Consider the following 25,573-nt stretch of genomic DNA (forward strand, 5'->3'; position numbering starts at 1 on the left):
AGGCAATTTGGATTCAGACAAGGACGATCATGCGTCACCAATGTTTCTATTCAAGGCTAATAGATATAATACAAGAAAGAGATGGATGGGCTGATTGTGCATTTCTAGACCTAAAAAAAGCTTTTGACAAAGTACCACATAAGAAGTTGCTTAAGAAATTAGAAACTGAAGGAGGAATACAGGGCAAACTGCTTAAATGGATGGAAGACTTTTTGCATGAAAGAAAAATGAGAATAGTGATAAAAGACAAACACTCAAAATGGGATGACGTAATAAGCGGTGTTCCACAAGGAACAGTTCTGGCCCCAATAATGTTTGCTATATATATATCAATGATATGGATGAAAAAATTGAAAGTTATATGAGCTTCTTTGCAGATGATGCAAAACTATTGAAAAAAGTGAACACGGAAGAAGATTGTGAGTCACTACAGAGTGATCTAAATAAAGTATGGGAATGGAGTAGGAAGTCGGAGATGGAGTTCAACACTAAAAAGTGTAGTATAATGGAATTTGGAAAAAGCAAAAACAGAATAACAGGAGCATATAAATTGGGAGAAGAAGGAATAAAAAAAGTAGAAAATGAGAAGGACCTGGGAGTCATTGTTATGAATAATATGTCACCTGAGAAACATATAAATAAGATTTTTGGAGAAACTTATAATTTAATAAGAACAATCAAAGTGGCATTTACATACCTGGATGAAGAAATGGTGAAGAAAATTCTAACCACTGATAAGACCAAGATTGGAATATGCAGCAACGATGTGGTCACTAAGTACAAAAAAATGCATAAAAAAACTTGAAAGACTACAAAGAGCAATTACAAAACTGGCACCAACACTCTCAAAACTATCATATGAAGAGAGACTAGAAAAACTTGAACTACAGACACTAGAGCAAAGAAGAGAGAGAGGAGATTTTATAGCTATTTACAGAATCATGAAAGGCATAGAAATTACTGATAGAGAGAATCTGATAAAATGGGATGACAGAAATACAAGAGGACACGGAAAGAAAATAAAAAAAGACAGCTATAGAAGAGATTTGAAAAAGAACAGCTTTCCTCACAGAGGAATAGACAGTTGGAACAAGTTAGATGAGAAAGTGGTGTGTGCAAAAACAATACATGAATTTAAAAATTGTTTAGATAAAATGAGAAATGAAGACGGGACCCCACGAGCATAGCTCCCCTTCCCGTAAAATACAACTAGGTAAATACAACTAGGTAAATACACATAAACAAAGTAGTACGCTTATACGTATTCATTATAATTGTTCTTATGAATTTTAAATGTGATCATATAGTACATATGTAGTTACTTTTATTTATTTTCATATTTTTGATGTTTTATAACGTTTTAGTATAGAAAAAAACTTAATTGCATTATCCAAATCAATTTCGGATAATCCCGTTTTTCGGATAATCTGCTTTCGGATAATCGGGGTTTTACTGTATATATATATGTATATATATATATGTGTATATATATATATATATATATATATATATATATATATATATATATATATATATACAAACTACACTAACATGGTTACAATGTAAAGATGACAAGAAGAATAAGAGCCTCACAACTGTAGCTCCTTTCTTGTATATAACTAGAGAAAAAACAATTGATAAATCAATAAAAAATAAGGTAGAATAAGTAAACATTGATACAAAATTGTAGGTGGGCAGTTATGTGTTTTAACATCTCCATGAGTTGATAATGAGATGTACATAATTCATGTTCTTGTTTTTGAAGTGGGGTGCATTCATATGTTCACACTTGACAACACACTGCAGTGTGTGGGCACAGATGATTATTGACCACACAATGACACAATGGCTTCAGGAGAACACTAGGTATAGAAATGAAGAACCATCGAGACTAGACCTAATAATCACATCAGAACCTAGAATAGTGGAAAAGATAGAATACCAGGCACCAATAAGTAAAAGTGACCACATATTGATAGAACTAGAACTAAATGAGAAAAAATAAATGAAAAGAAATGAACAATATAGAAAAGGAAGATTGATGTATGAAAAAACAAATTTTCATAAAATAAGAGAATTCTTTCAAAATGAAAACTGGGAAGGAATACACAAAGAAGATACAATAGTAGAAGAGAAATGGAATATTTTGAAAAAAAAATTATAATAAAAAATAAAAATAAAAAAAGGAGTGGAAAAGTATGCCCCAAGACAAAAACAAGAAAAAGAATATGTAAAGTGCTGGTACAACAAAAACTGTAGGAAGTCAAAAGACAAAAGAGACAAAGGTTGGACCAAATGGAAGAAAGACAAAAGACCTGAAAAATGGAAAATATATACTTGTTATAGAAATGAATATGTACAAACGTGCAGAGAGGAAAAGAGAAAATATGAAAAAGATGTCATAAAAAATGTAAAGATCAACCAAAACTATTCTACAGATTTGTAAACAACAAACTGAAAAACAAACAAGATTTGGAGAAATTAAGACAAGGAGGAGTTGAATACACAGAGGAAATAGAAATGGCGGAAATTATGAACAGGCATTTTAAATCAGTGTTTACAAGGGGCAATAAGAGATCGAATGGAAGGAGAAAGTCCCCCCTATGAAAGAAATAGAAGTAACAAAGAATGAAATAATGAAACACTTGAGTAATCTTGATGTTAGAAAATCGCATGGACCAGATGAAATAGCAAACTGGATTTTGAAAGAATGCAGAAATGAACTGGCAGACAAAATACATAGCATAATAAACAGTTCCTTGAAAGAAGGTAAAGTTCCAGAAGATTGGAAAAAAGCAAATATAGTACCTATATATAAAGGAGGAAATAAAGAACCTACCAACTATAGACCAGTCTCTCTAACAAGTACAATAGACAATTTTATGAAAGAATTGTCAAAAATAGATGGGTAAAATATTTAGAAAAAAACAGCGTGCTAAATCCAAGGCAATTTGGATTCAGACAAGGACGATCATGCGTCACCAATGTTTCTATTCAAGGCTAATAGATATAATACAAGAAAGAGATGGATGGGCTGATTGTGCATTTCTAGACCTAAAAAAAGCTTTTGACAAAGTACCACATAAGAAGTTGCTTAAGAAATTAGAAACTGAAGGAGGAATACAGGGCAAACTGCTTAAATGGATGGAAGACTTTTTGCATGAAAGAAAAATGAGAATAGTGATAAAAGACAAACACTCAAAATGGGATGACGTAATAAGCGGTGTTCCACAAGGAACAGTTCTGGCCCCAATAATGTTTGCTATATATATATCAATGATATGGATGAAAAAATTGAAAGTTATATGAGCTTCTTTGCAGATGATGCAAAACTATTGAAAAAAGTGAACACGGAAGAAGATTGTGAGTCACTACAGAGTGATCTAAATAAAGTATGGGAATGGAGTAGGAAGTGGGAGATGGAGTTCAACACTAAAAAGTGTAGTATAATGGAATTTGGAAAAAGCAAAAACAGAATAACAGGAGCATATAAATTGGGAGAAGAAGGAATAAAAAAAGTAGAAAATGAGAAGGACCTGGGAGTCATTGTTATGAATAATATGTCACCTGAGAAACATATAAATAAGATTTTTGGAGAAACTTATAATTCAATAAGAACAATCAAAGTGGCATTTACATACCTGGATGAAGAAATGGTGAAGAAAATTCTAATCACTCTGATAAGACCAAGATTGGAATATGCAGCAACGATGTGGTCACCAAGTACAAATTTTTTTTATAAAAAAACTTGAAAGAATACAAAGAGCAATTACAAAATTGGCACCAACACTCTCAAAACTATCATATGAAGAGAGACTAGCAAAACTTGAACTACAGACACTAGAGCAAAGAAGAGAGGAGATTTGATAGCTATTCACAGAATCATGAAAGGCATAGAAATTATTGATAGAGAGAATCTGATAGAATGGGATGACAGAAATACAAGAGGACACGGAAAGAAAATCAAGAAAGACAGCTATAGAAGAGATGTGAAAAAGAACAGCTTTCCTCACAGAGTAATAGACAGTTGGAACAATTTAGATGAGAAAGTGGTGTGTGCAAAAACAATACATGAATGTAAAAATAGTTTAGATAAAATGAGATATGAAGACGGGACCCCACGAGCATAGCTCCCCTTCCCATAAAATACAACTAGGTAAATACAGGTTGTTTCATGGAAGTAGTAGTCTGCGTATAGTGTTGCCTGTACAAACACTTGTTTGCAAGTCTGTTGGTGTGTGTATATTAAATACACAGACACCAACAGACCTGCAAACAAATATTTGTATAGACTACTACTGCCAGTGAGTTCCCCCCTCTGTGTTACCGTAGTAAGAATGGTGTTGGTAGATAGAACTCTGTCTTTTATGTGCTGGCTTATAGTAAATAAGTGTGAAATAACCCCCTCATTTTTTTGTAGTGACTCAGATTCAGAAGTGTCAACATACCCATACATTTTATGAGTCAGGTTAGCTATCATTGAGTTGGTGGTTTTTGTAGCAATTTTACTTGTTTTTTTTTTTTTAATTATTAGATACTCATGGAGTTCTATCTTCTTATCCAATCATAATACCTAGTCTTGAATTTGTCTAATGGTTTTAGCTTGGGCTATATCAGCTTGTAAGCTATTCCAAGAATTGATGAAGTTTGAGGGAAAAATATTTCTTGATACCCTTTAGAAATTTCTCCCTTTGCCTTGTGACTCTCTCCTGTCCCAGACCAAGAGTTCTTATGTTATTCTTATCTATTCTCTTTAGTGACTTGAACACAAGTATGCTTTGCTCCATTTCTGCATGTTCCAGATCGGAGATACAATATCAATGATGAAGAAATCCTTACCTTTCAAAAAATGATATTTGAAGACTTTGAGAATGCACAGGGACCTGTAATGCTTCTGGATTACTTCCCATGGCTTTTCCACATTCTTCCTTCTTGGGTTATCAATAAAGTCATGGGAGTAAACATAACGGAGTACAATCGGAATACCTTAAATGATTTTCATAAGGTGCATTAAAGAATATGTTAATGAAAATCTGAATTATTGCCATATATCATACATTCATTTTATATACTTACCACTCTATATTCTGCATTCTCTTTATAAAATACTTCATATTTTACAGCAAATTGTTGAAGAACACAAGAAAAGCCGTATCCCACACAATCCAAGAGACTATATTGATGCATATCTCGACAAAGAAGAAGAAGAAAAACACAACCCAAACTCCTCATTCAAATTTGAATGTAAGAACACTGAAACTTATAATAAATATGATAATCCAATGAAAGCTAAAATATAAGAATTTCCTTGAATTTACCACACTGGCATGATATGATCCACCTTTGAACAACATATCATCTAAAATTTTCTCATTTTATAGAAAATTAATCATTTGTTATTTACTGACAACACTGCTTGTATGTGATTCTGAGAAGAGACTGAAGCAGTTGGTGACTAAGTTTAATAGGGTATGTGAAAAAAGAAAGCTAAAAGTAAATGTTGGCAAAAGTAATATGTGAAATAAATTTTACAATTATTTTCATCTTCATATTTTTTTTATGGACACTTCCTCACCCCCCATTCCCCACCTACTCCCCCTCATGTATCATAGCATCATCTATACACAACCCCTCTCCATTCACCCCATCTTCTGTCCTCTCCCGTCCTTCCTCCACAGACATTCCTCTCTTTTGTAATGCCCCTTTTACCCCATCCATCCATCTCATCCTAGGACGCCCCTCATATTCACTCCTTCCACCTCTGCCTTCCACACTTCTTTTACTAATCTTTCTTCACTGCATCTATTACATTGTGCTTTCTTCTTCTTCTTCTCCTTTTGACACTACTCTTTGTTCTCCTCTGATGAAAGTCTGACCTAAACCACATTCTCTCCAATCATTTATTTCTAATCCCATCTCTTGCTTATCATACAGACTCAATAATTTTCAGAATAATCATATCATGTTCTTTAACTTCCTCCTTTTCTCTGAAAACTTCCCCTCTCTATTTCTCACCTCCACCATAAAAGATTTTTTCAACAACACAAACATGTTTCATTCAAATTGGACTTTTTCTTACATGTACATGTTTTGTTTCAAGTGTTCGATTTGTTGATAACAATGGGAGACCTTTTTGTGGCTGGAAGTGAGACAACATCGTCAACATTTAGATGGATGATAGCACTCATGGCAGTCAACCCTGATGTGCAAACCAAGGTTCAAGCAGAAATTGATGCAGCAGTTCCTCGTGATAGGATACCAAATCTCAATGACAGAAAGAAGTAAGATTTTTTGTTTTGTTTTCACCTGCACTTGATTGAAATTTCATCCAATATTACATGTAATTATATTGCATGAGACTTATGTAAGGCATTACCCGATATTTTTGTGAAAGACCAGGAAACAGACTCGTGGGTAAGATTTTATCTATGAAGCTTTTATTTATGCTAATTCTCCTATGAATATGATGTTTATTGACTTGAGTTTTTTTTTTTTTTTTTTTTTTTTACTGGAATCCCAAATCTCAAAAGTAGTTTGTAACAGTCATTAGGACTTCCCATAGAGGTTTTTTTTTTTTTTTTTTTTTTTTTTTTTTTTTTTTTTTTTTTTTTTTTTTTTTTTTTTTTTTTTTTTTTTTTTTTACTGGAATCCCAAATCTCAAAAGTAGTTTGTAACAGTCATTAGGACTTCCCATAGATCTCAATGGAAAAAAAATGTGGTCAATATTTTTTGGACTCTAGTAACATTACTACGGACCAAGTCTCTCAGCACTCTTTTATGGTTAGAGATTACTTTCCACTCAAAAGACAAATGCAGATAATTTTTAACTTCTGCTATCCTTCCATTCTTTACCTTGAATTTACCTTGAAGTGCTTTTGTCTTGAAGCGCTTTTGTCTCAAGGGGGTGTTGCTCCCCTAATGGAACTTGAGGCAAGGCCACAGTGTAGCCACCACCTTTTAGTTTGTTGTTTGTAGTCCAGCTGGTCAATAATGGAGTTGGAATTCTCTGGACATGATGCTGAATAACCTGGGTACCCGCCTGATCTGGTAGGATTGACAGGAATTTGTCAAGTTCCCTTTTTAAAACTTCCGTTTTAACACCTGTAATGTTCTGTAGGTGTTTGGGTAAGTGATTGAACAGTTGGGCCCCCTTTCTTGAGATGCTGTTGTTTTGGAATGTCCTGACTTTTAGCAGGCACTGTGATGGCAGGGCCAATTGGGTGCGTTTTCTTGCGGTTCTATTTTCTTCTGGGGTGATATGGGTCTTTACTGGTTTAATAGGTTCTGTTTTGGGTGGAGTGATCTGGCTTTCTAGGATTTTCCATCATATATTATCAGATATCTCTCTAGCCTCCTCTCTATTGAGTAGAGTTCATTTTCAGCCATTTCTTGTGGGGATGTGGTAGCATGTTGTCCATCTGCCCTAACTAGTGGTCCGATATTGTGCTTTAGTGTGGAGTTCTTTTTTGTATAATTAAAGAAAAATCTGGTATTGTTTTTTATTGTTTTTATGGCTTTTCTTTCACTGTCCATCCTTTCGGTTTCATGAGATGTTTTTCTTTTCTTTTCTAGATCATGTAGTTCTCTTTCAGCTCTATATCTTTCTCTTATATTGCATGGATTGTTCTTTTTGTGGTTGTTGGAGAGTGATTTTCCAATTTTGGTTCTCCTCCTCATTAATGTCTTTCTGTATCTATGTTCTTTTGATATCTTTTTCCTTTTTGGTTGCTTCTTGGGTGCGATGGAGTATATTATTTTCCTTATGTGTTTATCTATTATATTCCAGCATTCCTGTGTGCCTTGGTTCTTAAGTTCTTCGTTCCAGTTTATTCTTTCAAGGGTTTCATTGATTTTTATCCAATTAGCCTTGTTTATGTTAATATCTGAGAATGGCATCCTTCTTTGTTTATAAGGCACTGAGTTTAGTAGGGATATTTTTGTTTCTCTTATGATTATATTGTGATCCAAGTGTATAGTTAGGAATATGATTAGATCATTTAACATATTTGGGTTATTGGTTAGTATGAGGTCGAGGGTGTTGTTGTTTCATGTTGGAGTATGAACTTCTTGGGTTAAGAGAAGCATTTCCATCATTCTGTTTAGCATTTCTCCTTTGTTATGGTATTTTCCAGACTCCATGGTGCCATGGCTGCTCCATGTACATTTTGGTAGGTTGAAATCACCTGTTATTATCACCTTTACCACCTCTATGACTTAACCTCTTTGGCATAATGTTAACCCCAAGGATTTAAGTGCTGGTTAAAACTAAACTGAAACTTATCTCTTTTCAGTGAAGATAATTTTTTTAAGAACACAATACACATTCTTTTTTTCCACTATGAGGCTCAAGAATTCTTAATCATGACATGTACTCACTTGTCTATCATGTGAACTCCTTCAAAACTGAATTTTAAAAAACTACCCTTGTATCAGCACTTATCAAATAATTATTCATTTTTCTATCCTTTCCAGAGTGGTGATTTGCATTATATATTTTCTCATTTTTCTTTTTACTACTGATACACAAATAAGGTATCCTCCTCCCAAAAGACAGCAACATAAAATAACATCTTAGAATGACTTATTGGCAGAATTGATGGACATGGCTGGTTTTTTGAGGGTCATGGGTCTCCTCTAAGAGAGAACTGGGACTAATGATTGAAGAACATTGCACTTCATTATAATTTGACACCAAATACTGAACTTGAGGAGTCCCATCATCAATCACACATAAATGTTATATTGGACTTTAGAGGCAACAGTATCACAATTCATTCTATTGGCTCTGAGATGAGTTGTAGCATGCAGACTTTCTTCTGATTTATACTATGTATAGTGCAACCCCCTTTTTTCTAAGAGCTCATTTTTTTTTTTTTTTATACCTCATGTGTAATTTGACTCCAGCTTTTCAATATCACTAGTAGATCTATAATGGCTTTCATACCCTCTCTTTTTTATCATTATTATTTCTTTTACAAAGACACCCATAATGGTCAGAAAAACTACTTAAAACATCTGATATGAATGAATATTTGAATATTTAGAGACAGTACTTTTACTTGCCTGACAATGGTTGCTCCTTTTTACCCTGGGCATGTTTCCTAATTAGCCTAAATTTCTTTCCTTTTGTTGCTACATTAAGAACAAGACCTCATCTACAATGTATTCTACTTCAAATCAACAAATACCTTATGTAAATGAAAAATTAAATATATTATTTTTACCTCTCTCAAATTTAAATGCATTTTATTTGCTAGTGTTTACATTGTTCATGTATTGCCTTTTCAATGACAATCCATTTGTCAGGATTAGCAGCATACATATGTCTTATGTTAATGTAAAGAATATAATAAGATAAATATAAATAGAGGAAGGCAGAATAAGGAACACAATTTAAACTACCATACAGTATAGGTAGTTGTGGTATGAATATGGTGCAGATATGGGTGTGCAGTTGGTACCCCCAGCACAGGATCAAAGGTCACGGTGTAGATAGGAGGCGAGTGGGGCGCAAGCTGTGTGCATATGCTACTGGGTATGTGGAGCGAACAGTGAGGTGTTAGTTTAAATGTTAAAATTAGAAATAGGAGAGCTAGTGGTTTTAGGTAAAGGTAGATTGTAGAGTGAGAGAAGCGAGTACATTAGGGTATTGAAAAGTGAAAAAGAAACTAATGAAGAAAAACCGGGAAATAACTCCGATAAGGGAAGTGAGTGACAAGCTATCTAGGCACTAGAGATGGCCAAGGCGACTAACACAAAGGAACCATTCAATATTAGCAATATCACCCTAGAGCCATTTGATGGCATTGGAGACGTCGCTGCGTGGCTCAAAAAGGCAGAATTAGTGGTAAAACTAACCGATGTCACCGACGTCGCGAGTTATATTGTCCTTAACCTGGAAGGCGACGCATTGGGCATCTACCTAGAAATGAGAGATAGTGATCAAGCAGATGCAGAGAAATTGAATAGGAGGCTGGAAGAGGCATTCGCTGAGAGTCCGTTCGAATCGTTTAATCGGCTGCAAAGAATGCGCTGGACTGGCGAACAGATCGACGTTTTTGCCAAAGAAATTAGGATATTAGTGGGACTATCAACATTCAAAGTCGAAGGCTTAGAGCAATTAGAATGGTGTTTGTGAATGGCTTTCCACAGGAAGTAGAGAATGCCGTGTCGATGAGCATGGACGTATTGATAGTCCGTACTAGACATCTCACAAGGTCACAGAAGGATGGGCCTTTAGCTGTCATGGCGACAGAGAAACCGAAAGGCCTTACACGAGACCCAGGGCCGAGATGACAACCCGATGACTCATGTGGGAAGAGGGGAGACCCGGCGAAGCAGGGTCCTCCACCGGACAATAGAAGAGAGAAAACGGGGGAGTCCAGGGGTGACCACAGCGGATGGAGGGTACGACCTCGCGAGGAATTATAGAGACGGAGCAGGGAAACGAGCGACCGCTCAAGAAATGTAATGACACTCTCCAACTGTATGCCGATTGTAGATATCTGGTTGAGAGGAAGGCGTGCAAGAGCACTAGTAGATTCCGGCTGTTGAACTACGATTGTAACGGCCGACTTGATTAAAGAATTCAAAGGGAGATATGGCCCTGATGACAGTTGACGGAAGGGAGACAAAGTGCGAGGGCGACCAGGAAGTTGAAATGACGGTGGAGGGCATTCCGATACGACTAAGAGTGCTTGTTATTAGAACGGTCACAGAGGGAATTGACGTGGTGCTGGGAATGGATACAATTGCACAGCTTGGAGAAGTCACGTTTGTCGCCGGACAAGTGAGTGTTGGACCGATATGTGACTCGAGTACGGAAAAGAGAGGAAGGAGCTTTCAGAGGCCGGAAACAGACGTAGGAATGACAATGAGGACCATGGAGGGCAGTGTCGCCGCGAAGCTCGACCTTGACGAGAAGGCGGCACCTTGTACAGTTGAAGACAAAGACTTCTTGGTGAAATCTGATGGCCAGAAGTTGGGGTGGGGGGGTAGAGTGGTACCTGAAAAAAGGCTCAGTTCTATTAAAGAGCAAAATCGACTGGTACGAACAGACTCTCGGAGAGGGGGTGAGGGATGTCTTTGACATCGAAGAAGAGCGGTGGATTGATGAGGGAATTTTGAGTCCCTGGGAGGAGCCGGTGGAAGATGGATTATTGTCTCTGATGGCAGTGGTACAGCACACCAAGAACAAAGTGCGACCGGTGTTGGATTTCCGAGAGCTGAACCAGTTCGTGAGGTGTCATACTGACGATGATTTTGTAGACGTATGTAACGAGACTCTACGCAAATTGCGCCAAATGAGGGTGGGGGGTCCATATCTCCGGGCGGCTTACCTACAAATTCACGTGGCGAAGAAGCTATGGAAATACCAAATAATAAAATATAAATGTAAAACATATTGCTTGACCGGACTGGGATTCGGGTTGTGCTCAGCTCCGAGGATAGTGATGGGGATCCTGAAGACAGTACTTGAGAAGACTGAAGCGATGAAGAAGGGCACAGACTACTACTTCGATGACACATTAATGGATGATACTGTTGTACCGGCGTCGGACTTAGTAGAACACTTAGCTCGGTTTGGATTGGCCTCAAAGGAGCCAGAACCGATGGAGGGAGGAACGGTGTTGGGGCTGCGACAAGAGAGAGACGGGAGCGGAAACCCGTTGTTCAGGGGAGGCAACGAAATCCCGAATGTAACGGATGAGATTAGCAAACGAGACCCCTTCTCGCTATGTGGCAAATTGGTTGGTCACTACCCGATCGCCGGTTGGCTCCGTGTAGTGTGCAGTTATATTAAGAGGCGGTCAGGGTCGAAGGATTGTGGAGACAAGGTTGATGAGGGTACGCTTACGATGATAAGTGACGTCGTACGACGGGTGAGACACGAGCCAGTGAGAGGACAATGAAGTGCACCACAACAGGGCATAGGTGTAATGTGGTGTGATGCTAGCAGCATAGCAACCGGCGTAGTCTTGGAGATAGGTGTGGTAGTCGAAGATGAGGCGTGGCAGCACAAAAAAAATTACTACCATCACATTAACGTATCGGAGTTGGATGCGGTTGTAAAAGAAGTAAATTTGGCGCTGAGATAGGGGCTACGCGAGATCGAAATCAGGACAGACTCAGCCTCGATGGTGGGATAGACGAACTCAATGATGACGGCTGAGAAGAGAATATACACGAAAGGGGCAGCAGAGGTTATTGTGAAATGGAGCCTTGGGATCCTGAGGGAGTTAATAGACGAGTTCAGAGTGAAGGTGAGCGTAACCTAAGTGCCGTCGGGAGTGAACAAAGCGGATGCGATAACCATAGTGAAGAAAAGTTGGTTCAGGGTGCCGGAAGAACAGGAAGAGAAGGTTGAAATGTGCGCCGCAAGGTCCCTGTGCGCGAAAGGGTTGCATGGAACGCATCACCTAGGTGTTAATAGGTCATTGTTCTTAGCAAGGAAAGTTGACGCGAATATAACTAGGGAAGAAGTACGGCAGGCGGTGAGAGCATATGTCTGATGTCAATCAATAGATCCCTCCCTTGGACCGCACGCAACGGGGGAACTTAGCGTAAAAGAGAATTGGAGGAGGTTGGCGGTCGACGTAACCCACTATAGGCGGGGCATGTACTTATCGATGGTTGACTGTGGGCCAGGACGCTTCACCGTCTGGCGGGAGCTGAAGACGGAGACGGGAGAGGAAATTGCACGGGTGATGAATGAAATATTTTTGGAACGGGGTTCAGTGGATGAAGTCCTGATGGATAATAGCACCGCGTTTCGGTCGGGGGCACTGAAAGAAATAATGGACAAGTGGAGCTCGAGACGTTTCTTTAGGGCTGTGTACCGGCCGAACGGAAATGGAATACTAGAACGACACCATCGCACTATTAAGTCCATTGTCGAGAGGGCACTAATACCACCCATGGATGCAGTCTTCTGATATAATATGCCCCCCTAGGTCAGGCTAAGACGAAGGCTCGGTTCCACAGAGAGCCTTATTTAAATATGATTGGCGACATCCCAGGGTAAGGCCGGTGCTACACGCCAATGCTGAAGGCGCTGCCTCAGTACAGGTGGGGAGGGGGTACGGGTGAAGCCAAAGGATGGTAAGTGCACGTCATAGTGGACAAGGGGTATCATAACGGAGGTACGTTCGCGGAACATCTTTGTCGAAGGAGTGCCGCGACATATCCTGGATCTTCCTCGTGCGGTGAATGACGGAAAAATGAGGAAGAGAATCGCGACAAGGTAGTGGATGGGGGAGCGATGCCCCAACGACCGCGGCGCAACAGACGTCCTCCGAGATGGCTGCAGGACTACGAAGTAGGAAGTGGAGGAAACGAAAAAAAACGAACATTAGGTTAATCTCGAGATCAAAGGGATGTGTGGTATGAATGTGGTGCAGATAGGGGTGTGCAATTGGCACCCCCGGCACGGGATCAAAGGTCACGGTGTAGAAAGAAGGCCGAATGGGGCGCGAGCTGCGTGCGTATACTATTGTGTATGTGGAACAAACAGTGAGAAGGTGCAACTTTAAATGTGTTAGAATTAGAAATAGAAGAACTAGTGGTTTTCAGTAAAGGTAGATTGTAGAGAGAAGTGAGTAAATGTGTTAGGGAATTAAGATATTAAAGAGAAACTAACGAAGATGAAAAAAAAACTAGGAAATAACTCCGATAAGGTAAGTGTATCAGACAAAAAAGTGGTACCCTTGGGAAAGTAATACCTCATTGGTGTAAACACATGCAAAGAAAAGTGTACACATATTGGGGGAAAAACAAGTTTTCATTTATATAACTTTTTGTAAATCATAAGTGATATACATAGTGAATATTAACACATTCAAGAATATCATCTGTGTATAGTGTGGCCCCCTATTTTTTTAAGTAAAGAATTTGTCATAAAAACTTGCACTATACACAAGTATATACAGTAAGCAATTTTATTCAGCTGCAAGTGGGATCCTATTTTGAATGTTTTAACAATATGCTGAATAAAATAATCATGAAGGGGAAGAGGTAGTTACTATCGCTGAGAGGAGTTTGGTTATGTATGAATGAGCCAGTTCTGTCACATATCCTTTTTCTGTGTACATTAAGACAAATACTATATATTTCTTATATTCCAGCTTACAATACCTTGAGGCAATGCTGAATGAGGTTCACCGTCATGCATCCTTTACACCCCTTGGAATTCCACACATGGTCTCTGAAGATACAGATTTAGAAGGATATGTTCTACCCAAGGTCATGTGTTAAACAAGTGTTCTTTTATTTGCATTCAATATATTAATCAAGATGTCAGATTTGCAATGTACAGTATACCCAAATGAAAAGAAAGATAGCTGTATTAATTTAGATGACACCACAGAAGACACAGAACATGTTATCTTGCATTTCCCAACGTTCACTCTATTCATATATTATTATCTTCTCTGAGTGATGTATAGGGCACCCCAGTAAATATGACTGGATTCCTCAGGGTCATAGATTTCCTACAAGAGATCTGTTGCTGTAGAGTGACAGACCATCTGTATGATGCACATGTTTCTTCATGCAAAATTATCATCATTGCTTTCAGTTTACTTTATTGCGTTTAGAATCTTAATTCATATTTATAACTTATTCTTTCAACTTTTTCTCATATTTGCAAAACTTTTACAAAAATAAGTGTGTAGATTTGTGATAATTTCTGTAAAGTTTTACTCCCCATAACTTAATTGAAGTGTTTTTTACATAAATAGCACACCTTGTCTATCTCACACCATTACATGATATATAATCATTCCTTATCTGTATTAATAATGAAGATCTTGCTTTGGTTCAGGGTTCTATTGTGATGGCCAACACTTCCAACTGCCACTTCAACCCTCGCTACTGGAAATACCCTAAGACATTCTACCCAGAACACTTCATTGATGAGAAGGGAAAATGCATGAATAAGAAAGAAGGATTCCTTCCATTCTCAATTGGTATGTATATGCAAAAGCTGCAGTCCCTCTCTTAATGGGGATGGCCAAGTCAGTCCATACACCTGCTCCAAAAGACCTATTAACACCACCCTTTCATCACAGCACCTTAGGGATAAAGGTCATATATCTGCACCACACTGCACGAGTCAAAACAGTACAGCAAAGCAATCTCATCTACTAAAGGGACTAAACAACCAAAGATGGTTTACCTCCAAACTTCACCATGCAGCCAACACCCATCCCCCTATCTAGTAATCTATCTATCCATATACCAAGGAAGGTACCGGTACACCTTTACCTACCTCCCTTACCAGGGAAGTAGCCAAAGTCAAAAGGCATATACCCACTCCCACCCATTTCATCCCCACCCATTCCACTCCTATCCACCACCCTTTCCTCCCTCTCATCTTAGCTCCTCATAGATGATGGGTCATCCCTGTATCCTGCCCACTGCCCTGGGTTAGAATCAATGCACCAAGACACAGCACATCCACAGTAATGCTGCTTCACTTGATCAGTGACACCCACCCCTTTTCCATCCCCTCATGCATAAAAGTAGGAGATGGGGAGAAATTAATTTGGGCTGCATCAAAATATCATTTACACATAACCACTCCCTAAACCCCTGCCACTATCCGCCATCCACTCTCTTCCTTGCATCACAGTATCATCTATACACAGCCATTCTCCACTAACCCCTATCTCCTGCTTTCTCCCTTCTTTGCTCAACAGACATACACATCTACATCATAATAGATGAAGGAAAATATATTGGACCCCATGAGCATAATTTCTTTCCTAAATATCACAGTTAAGCTTAGATAGAGAAATTAATTTTTTCCAGTTCCACTTTCACCCTCATTGACTATGTTCCACACATTCCATAGACCCATGTAGTATTCATGTTCTTTCCCACCATAATCTCACTTTTAGCACTTCTCTGGCTCCCTTTGTTTTCCTCTTCTCCCATTTCTCCCGCTGATATCCACTCTTAATCACCATTAATCTAGAATGTGATCACATCTTCCAACACTATCAAAGGATCACAAAGGTGAAGATTGCCAACAGGAAACCTTTTGGTCCATAACTAGGTCAGATGCAAAAAAAAAACATAAATAAATGAATAAAAAATAAAATAAAAATAATAATAATGATGATAAATAAATAAATAAATATATATATAATAATATAAATAATAATAAATAAAACAAATAAATAAATGCATAGGTATAGTTAAATAATAAACAGGTAAATAGTAAATAATAATAAATTGACATATAACTAACAATAAATGTGAATCAAGCAAATAATAAACAAACAGACAAATCATAACAAAACAAATAAACAAATGATATAAAATAAATGACAGTCAGTACAGCATCTTGCTTAGGTGTTTATCTAAATGATTCTTAAAGCTTTAAACTGAACTACATTGCACTGGATGTGCAGGAAGTTTATTCGGACAATTTATGGATTCACACAAAATTACAACCGCATTGTTTCTTGTTGGATTCTCATTCAGTGTGAAAATTTTGTCACTTTTAATGTTGTCATTTCCCTTTAGAATCTTAAAGACCTGTATCAAGTCATCTCTGAGTCTACGAATTTTAGGGAAAACAAATTCATATGATTTAGGCAATTTTCATATGATTTATTTTTGATATTTGGAATCAGTTTTGTGGCTCACTGTTGTACTTTTTCCAATCTGTCAATGTCTTTAATAAGATTCAGTAACCATATGGAAACAGCCTATTCCAGATGTGGAGGAAATAACGATTTATATAGCTTCTTAATGATAGATTTTTGAAGTCAAAAGATTGTGCAATCAGTCCTAGAATCTTATTTGCTTTCTCAGAGGCTGAAATACACTGCTTACATAAGAACATAAGAATAAAGGAGACTGCAAGAGACCATAAGGCCTACACTAGGCAGCTCCATATCCATCACCACCTGTCATCCCCATCCATAAAGTTGTCTAATCGTTTCTTAAAACAACTGATAGTTTCAGCCCTTACTACATGGTTACTAAGTTTATTCCATTCATGCTTGGATGATTTGAGATTGTTACTGATAATTATGCCAAGATCATTTTCACTATCCACTTTTGTTAATGAATTTCCAAATAACTTGTAATCATACTTACTGTTATTTTTACTTATGTGCATTACCTTACATTTATTTGTGTTAAATTTCATTAGCCACTTTTCAGACCATTGCTGTAATTTATCTAAATCTTCTTGAATATTTTATTGGTTTAAGATATCATTTGCCATTCCGCACAATTTTGTATCATCAGTGAATTTGGAGACAATAGATTTTAGTCCGTGGTCTATATCATTTATATATACTTTGAATAGAAGTGGCCCAAGACCAGAACCCTGAGGAACTCCACCCGTAACATTTTTCCATCTAGAAGTTTTGCCATTTAGAACAACTCTGTTTTTGATCATTCAACCAATTTCTAGTCCAACTTAATAGGCTACCACTTACTCCATGGGAAGCTAATTTAGTAAGTAGTCTTTCATGGGGAACAGTATCAAAAGCTTTTGTAAAGTCTAGATATATTAAATCTATATTGTTTCTTTTGTCATGATTTGAAATGACTGTGTTGTAGAATTCAAGTTAGTCATGCAACAATGATTCCATCTGAGTACATGCTGCCTATCATTTATAAAACATCTCCTGAATCTGTGTAATCCCTTAATGAGTTCTGAACTACCCTCCCACCAACCACTATAACCCACATATTCTTATTGGTTGGTGGGAGGATAGTTCAGAATTTATTAAAGGACTGGGGTCCTGGTGTGTCATGGGAACATGCCAAACCCCCAGCATGGAAGGAATTGGGGGCCAAACCATCACAGGAAGCCCTTGTCACTCTTGCAGATGGCATAAATCCCTGGGAGCAGCATTGATTACCCATGGCAAATACCACAACCCTTATCCAAAAGTGCACCTTCACATTTTTTTCAACACTGGCAATCATCCCTCTTCTTTTCCTATTAGCCAGAGATATAGAGAGCAACCCTGGATCCACCACAAATTACACATCTCCAAAATGTTCCAAACCTATCACCTCGAGCCATCTGGTAACGGACTCAGTTAAATATAATTTATGCAAAAACTGGGTCCATCTCACTTGCACAACACATGCTAACATAAAACACTACACAAACACTTGGACTTGTTCCTCATACCCATCCCTGACCTCACCCTAACCTACCCCCGCTCAGCCTCCATCCTCACCCACATTCCCACCCCTGACCCCCCTTTCTCTCACCTTCCCCACCATCCATTCCACCTCCTCCTCCTAACCCTGTTCCTAACCCTCTCCCAGCCATACCCCAACCACATGCAGCAACCTCCAACATGTACAGAACAACAACAATATCTTTCAATTAAACAATGATGACATCAACATGAAAAAACACAAACTTGAACACTTTCTCAAACAACACAACATACATGTTGTCAACATACAAGAAACAAAACTCTGACACTCACAAAAAACACCATCATTTTATAATTTCACCATCAGACAAGACCAAAATGATGGCAACTTTGCATCCCAATCCACCAATCTATCTGCTTTGTGGTCACAAGCACCACAAAATCCCTTTTCCCTCCCATTTACAGTACCAACAAAACCCAATCAATCCAAATCTGAACTGACAACAAATTCACAATCAAAATACTTAACACATGAAATGAATAAGGAGGAAAGAGAGGCAGAAAAGCAGAAAAGACTTGAAGCTAAGGCAAAAAACGAGGAAAGAACGGAGTCAGAGAAAGAGAGATTCTATTGGAGAGTAGTGAACATGAAAATAAAGCAGTTCGACATACAAAAGAAAAACATAAGGGAAACAGAGAACACAATGGAAGTGGCAGAAAACTAAGAGCGTCTTACACAAATATAGATGGATTGATAACAGGATTGAATGAACTGAATGATTATTTGAAAGAAAAAGAACCGGACATAATGGGAATTGTAGAAACAAAATTAAAAGGCCCACTACCACCCAACAGTGTAGGACATGATGCATACAATTATTGGATTAGAAACAGAGAAAAAAAACACGGGGGTGGAGTTATGTTCCTGACTAAGAAGGATATAAACGTGAAAGGTGTCATATATGGAAAGAATACAGTAGAGATGATTATGATAGAAGTGGAAGACGGAGATAAGAAGAGAAGAAAATTTGTGATCAATTATGTGCCTCCGAAAACAGCCTCATGGGAGGAGAGTGAACATAAAAGTATGTTAGAGGACACAAAGATAGCATTAACTAAAATAATGGAAGACGGAGGAAGAATAGTTATGATGGGCGACTTTAATTGCAAAGAAATCTGCTGGGAAGAAATGACAGTAAAGAGTGGTGATGACTCATGGGGAAATGCTCTACTTGAGATGATTACTGACCATTCAATGACACAATGGATACAAGAGAACACTAGGTATAGAAATGAAGAAGAACCATCGAGGCTAGACTTAATAATTACATCTGAACCTAGAATAGTGGACAAGATTGAATATAAAACACCAATAGGTAAAAGTGACCACATATTGATTGAACTGGAACTTAATGAAGAAAAATATATGAAAAGAAATGAACAATATAGAAAAGGAAGAATGATGTATGAAAAAACAAACTTTGATAAAATAAGAGAATTCTTCCAACAAGAAAACTGGGAAGAAATATACAAAGAAGAAACATCAGTGGAAGAGAAATGGAATATTTTGACAAAAATTTACAAAAAAGGAGTGGAAAAGTATGTCCCAAGACAAAAACAAGAAAAAGAATATGTAAAATGCTGGTACAACAAAAGTTGTAGGGAGTTAAAAGACAAAAGAGACAAAGCCTGGACCAGATGGAAAAAAGACAGAAGACCTGAAAAATGGAAAATATATACTGGTTATAGAAATGAATATGTACAAAAGTGCAGAGAGGAAAAAAGAAAATATGAAAAAGATGTTATAGAAAAGTGTAAAGATCAACCAAAACTATTCTACAGATTTGTAAACAATAAACTGAAAAGCAAACAAGACTTGGAGAAATTAAGACAAGGAGGAGTTGAATACACTGAGGAAATGGAAATGGCAGAAATTATGAACAAACATTTTAAATCAGTGTTTACAAGGGAAAATATACAACCTGAAGAGATTGAGTGGAAAGAAAAAGTCCCCCCTATGGAAGAAATAGAAGTAACAAAGAATGAAATATTGACACACTTGGGTAATTTTGATGTCAGAAAATCGCATGGGCCAGATGAAATAGCAAACTGGATTCTGAAAGAATGCAGGAATGAACTGGCAGACAAAATACATAGCATAATAAGCAGTTCCTTAAAAGAAGGAAAAGTTCCAGAAGATTGGAAAAAAGCAAATATAGTACCTATATATAAAGGAGGAAATAAAGAAGAACCTACCAACTATAGACCAGTCTCTCTAACAAGTACAATAGCAAAAATTTGTGAAAGAATTATCAAAAGTAGATGGGTAAAATACTTGGAAAAAAACAACGTACTAAATCCAAGGCAATTTGGATTCAGACAAGGACGATCATGCGTCACCAATTTAATATGTTTCTATTCAAGGCTAATAGATATAATACAAGAAAGAGATGGATGGGCTGATTGTGCATTTCTAGACCTAAAAAAAGCTTTTGACAAAGTACCACATAAGAAGTTGCTTAAGAAATTAGAATATGAAGGAGGAATACAAGGTAAATTGCTAAATTGGATGGAAGACTTTTTGCAAGAAAGAAAAATGAGAGTAGTGATAAGAGATCAGCACTCAAAATGGAATGAAGTAATAAGCGGTGTCCCGCAGGGAACAGTTCTGGCCCCAATAATGTTTGCTATATATATTAATGATATGGATGAAGGAATTGAAAGCTATATGAGCTTCTTTGCAGATGATGCAAAACTACTGAAAAGAGTGAAAACTGAAGAAGATTGTGAATCACTACAGAGAGATCTAAATAAAGTACAGGAATGGAGTAGGAAGTGGGAGATGGAGTTCAATACAAAAAAGTGTAGTAATAATGGAATTTGGAAAAAGCAAAAACAGAATAACAGGATCGTATAATTTGGGAGAAGAAGGAATAAAAAAAGTAGAAAATGAGAAGGACCTGGGAGTCATTGTTATGAATAATATGTCACCTGAGAAACATATAAATAAGATTTTTGGAGAAACTTATAATTTAATAAGAACAATCAAAGTGGCATTTACATACCTGGATGAAGAAATGGTGAGGAAAATCCTAATCACCCTGATAAGACCAAGATTGGAATATGCAGCAACGATATGGTCACCATGTACAAAAAAATGTATAAAAAAACTTGAAAGAATACAAAGAGCAATTACAAAATTGGCACCAACACTCTCAAAACTATCATATGAAGAGAGACTACAAAAACTTAAACTACAGACACTAGAGCAAAGAAGAGAGAGAGGAGATTTGATAGCTATTTACAGAATCATGAAAGGCATAGAAATTACTGATAGAGAGAATCTGATAAAATGGGATGACAGAAATACAAGAGGACACGGAATGAAAATAAAAAAAGACAGCTACAGAAGAGATTTGAAAAAGAACAGCTTTCCTCACAGAGTAATAGACAGTTGGAACAAGTTAGATGAGAAAGTGGTGTGTGCAAAAACAATACATGAATTTAAAAATAGTTTAGATAAAATGAGATATGAAGACGGGACCCCACGAGCATAGCTCCCCTTCCCGTAAAATACAACTAGGTAAATACAACTAGGTAAATACACATGCCCTCCCAATCATCCCCCACATTTTTCAACAACTTCAGGCCTAACCTTAACCAACTTACCACCATCCCCAACCTTATCCTAGGTGGTGACTTCAATGCCATGTCATTAGCCTGGTATGTCAACAACCCAGACACTGACAAAGGGTTTGATTTCCAGACACAGCTTGACTCACTATCATAAACAACACTCATAATAATCACACATATATCCCCCATCAACACCCTAAACACCCCCTCCTCTTTTGACATCACCTAGTTCTCCTGTTTAATTAATCCTAACATCACAATATCACCCCCAACTGACCATAGATACATGGACTAATTACAAAAGAACAAACTGGGAAACTTTCACTGAACAAACAGAACAACACTTTGAGACACTGAACAGTACACCAATCAGAGACATAGACACTGCTGAGCACACCTTCAATACAACCATATAAGACACAGACAAGAAATACATCCCAGAGGCAACAGAAAATAACACAATCCAAAATTCACACCAGAAATTCAAAGCCTTATCAGGCACTACAGCACACTCAAATACAACATTCCCACTTATCCCTCTGAACATAACAGACCAAATAAAAGCACTTAACACTTAGATTAACAATAAAATACATGGGAAAAAATAAATTGGAAAACCTTTGTCAACACACTTAATCACATGACAAACACCAAAGAATTGTAAAAGACACTCAACAGCATTACACTACCCAACAATAACACAACACGCTCACACAGCAATCACTACAACAAGCCACCCTACCTTCAAACAGACAGCAAGCAATCACCTTCATTGATCACTTTGCACAGACAAGCCACCTCATCCTTCACCTTAATGACTAATGTATTTTCCAATGTAAGAAATATTTCCTTAAAAAACCAGACTATGCACCCTTCAAAGATAGAAAGACGAAGCATATAATCCATAACTTCAATCATTCATCCACTTGTGGTTAGGACAACAGAAGTAACATCCACCTAAATCACTTCAGACCACATGGCATATATAGTATACTCTACAAGAGGTTTGTGGGAAAACATCATTCCAGCCATGGCATTCCTCAGGGAGACAGAACTGCTTGGCCAGACAGTTTAGGGAATGACAACAACAGTGACAACACCAACAAAATTTGTCACACCACATATTCCCCTTGCCAAATCACAACACAGTTTTAGACCACTACAGTCCACAAACACTCTTCTGATACCGGTAATTACTAAGAAAAAGTAGGAACTACATGTACCGGTATATGACTCATGTTGTGCATTGGCCCCTTATTACTTTGTAGCTTAAATAGTTTGTTGGAAATATGATCTAAAAAAGTTTATTGAAAGTAAAATATACAGAAAAAATTTGGGATTTTTACAGAAAATGTTCTTTTTATATCTTGAGGAAATAATTTGTCTTTACCATTTTTTTTATTTAATACTGAAACAAACTACAGACTGTTTCGTTTTAGCTTTAAACCTGCAATGACAGTGGTGAAATAGGACAGTCTCTCATCGAGGTGACGCTTAGTTAATATAACTCCCGAAAGAGGGTGTTGTAGTCAGGTGTTTGACACAATTATGAACGGCCGCAATGGAATGAGTACCATACCTAAAGTGAAGCCACAAAGCCAACATAAAAATTCAAACTAAGATGCTGTGAACATGGGCAAATATCATGAATATTGATCATGTTTCATGGTGTTTAGGCCTATTTAAACATGAAAAATAAGATTCGATAGATACCTACCTATACCAAATATTTATATACGGTAGCCCATGCTGGCGTATTCTTTCATGTCACCATGGCTGTTCTTCTTGTTCTCACTGAACGTCACGGAGAAGTGTGCCTCCCGACTTTGCGACGGCCAACATCGTCACGTTGTTGTGAAAAAAATTACACACACAGCCGCAGAATTTTTATCGTAGGCCGTAGATAATGCGCACCGCCGGATGACGCGCACCCTCCATTTTTAGGCCCTTACAACGGAAAAAAGTCGCGCACTATACGCCGGAAAATACGGTATATCGTACATAAAAAAACTTTTGATGGTATCAATTCAGGTATGCCCCCACACAGAATGCTTTTTATAACATTAGTCATTAGTAAAGCTTTTGATACCATCTCGATAAATTTCATAGACAAAATATACAAGAAAGACATACACAATAATAACAAACAATGGTTGGCCAATAATTTGACAAGTAGAAATACCTATGTGTCATATAATGACCAATCACTGTACACCATAAACTTCCCCTCCCTCTTTTTTTTTTTTTTTTTCTTGCCTCCTCCTGGATGACAGGTCATCTCTGATCTCGCTCACTACCCTAGGTCAGAGGCAATACAGCAAGATTTAATTTATACATGCACAATATACTCACACCCCAGAAACACAAATTTCATCTTACACAGATGACATGATAATTACAGGCACAAACTGTTAAACAGACAGAGCTACAGAAATACTTGCAGCTACTAGACTAAATGCTACCTCAACACATTAAACACTTGGTTCACTACTTCACTACAAAAAGACTTAACATCTCCCCAGCCAAATCTACATCATTACTTCTCACCAATTAGACAGTAAAACACAAATACACACAACACCTCTTTATAAAGAGCACCCTCATACCAAACACATACACACCCAAGATTCTTGGATGTGTGATACATATGATACATCCATATCATTCAAACAACACATCACAAACATAAAGACAAAATGCACACCTAGACTCAACACACTTAAATCACTTGCAGGTAAAATATTTGGACACAACAAAGAAACTACCACTACAGTATACAAACAATATATTCACCCAGTGATGAATTATTATATGAGCCTTGCATGGGCCCCTAACCTCATTGAGACACACCACAACATCCTACAAACTATACAGAACAATGCCTTAAAGATGATTACAGGGTGCAGAAATACAACACCTGAGAGGACAGACTTCACCTGCCCAGGTTGTAGTGTGGCTACCATCCAACCCTTCTAAGTTGCCAGAAGTGGTTGGATGACTGTATCACAGATAACTGTCCAGGATGTAACATTTCATCCAATCCTGTACAACATACAGTATTATGGAAAACTGAATTGTACACAATTATGCATGCCAACAACACAACATATACTCTATAAGTGATTTGTGGGATAATCCCATTCCAGCCATGGTATTCCTCAGGGAGACCCACTTTCATTCTTTCCAAGCACTTACCACCACTATATTCATATTCACTCCAAAACTCTATACACACTCATTTAGATAATTCCAAAAATCTTCTTCCTTTCTTCATTTCTCCCACTAACAGGACCATATGCATTCACAAATACCTCACAATCTATTCTCAAATTTATCGACATTATCCTGGATGGCACTTGCTTCCATTCAACCTTCCACTTGAACATCTCGACACTCACCAACAGAGCCACTCCTCTCTCCCTCATCACTCCAGCCACACTACCAATCACTCTCCCAAGCTCAACCTCACCTTTAATTTCTAACTTATGTTTCACTCAAAGTTAACATATTCATCTTTTGTTTTACAAGCAAACTATCCATCTCCTTTTACTATCTACTACTGAAAAACCACACACATTCAGGGAGTTATTCAAGTTCTAATTGAAACTACCCTCCCATAACCCCCTTTCACCTTGACTCTTCACAAGAGAAAAAATACAGAAAGGCAGATTTCTGGTCCCATCCCTCCACCCCATTCAAATACCTTTAATGACACACATGAGTATTGGGTATTGATTGCAGTCAGTACTTTATGGCTTTCAGTGATGTCCCTTCAGGCCAGTCATGCAACATTCATTTGT

The 25,573-nt window shown here is 37.5% G+C and overlaps 1 protein-coding gene across 1 annotated transcript in view; it reads left to right on the forward strand.

Moving 5' to 3' along the window:
- The window catches only part of LOC143029662 (cytochrome P450 2L1-like), a 71,518-nt gene that overhangs the window by 43,546 nt on the left and 2,399 nt on the right, over positions 1 to 25,573 (forward strand). The window contains exons 6-10 of the mRNA XM_076192470.1: positions 4,803 to 5,005; positions 5,124 to 5,244; positions 6,101 to 6,281; positions 14,124 to 14,241; positions 14,822 to 14,966. Of these exons, the coding sequence (XP_076048585.1) occupies positions 4,803 to 5,005; positions 5,124 to 5,244; positions 6,101 to 6,281; positions 14,124 to 14,241; positions 14,822 to 14,966 (768 nt within the window). The remainder of the gene's footprint in view (positions 1 to 4,802; positions 5,006 to 5,123; positions 5,245 to 6,100; positions 6,282 to 14,123; positions 14,242 to 14,821; positions 14,967 to 25,573) is intronic.

The sequence above is a fragment of the Oratosquilla oratoria genome, chromosome 11 (genome assembly GCF_046742065.1).
Source record: "Oratosquilla oratoria isolate Oo_2021 chromosome 11, ASM4674206v1, whole genome shotgun sequence".
NCBI lineage: Eukaryota > Metazoa > Arthropoda > Malacostraca > Stomatopoda > Squillidae > Oratosquilla > Oratosquilla oratoria.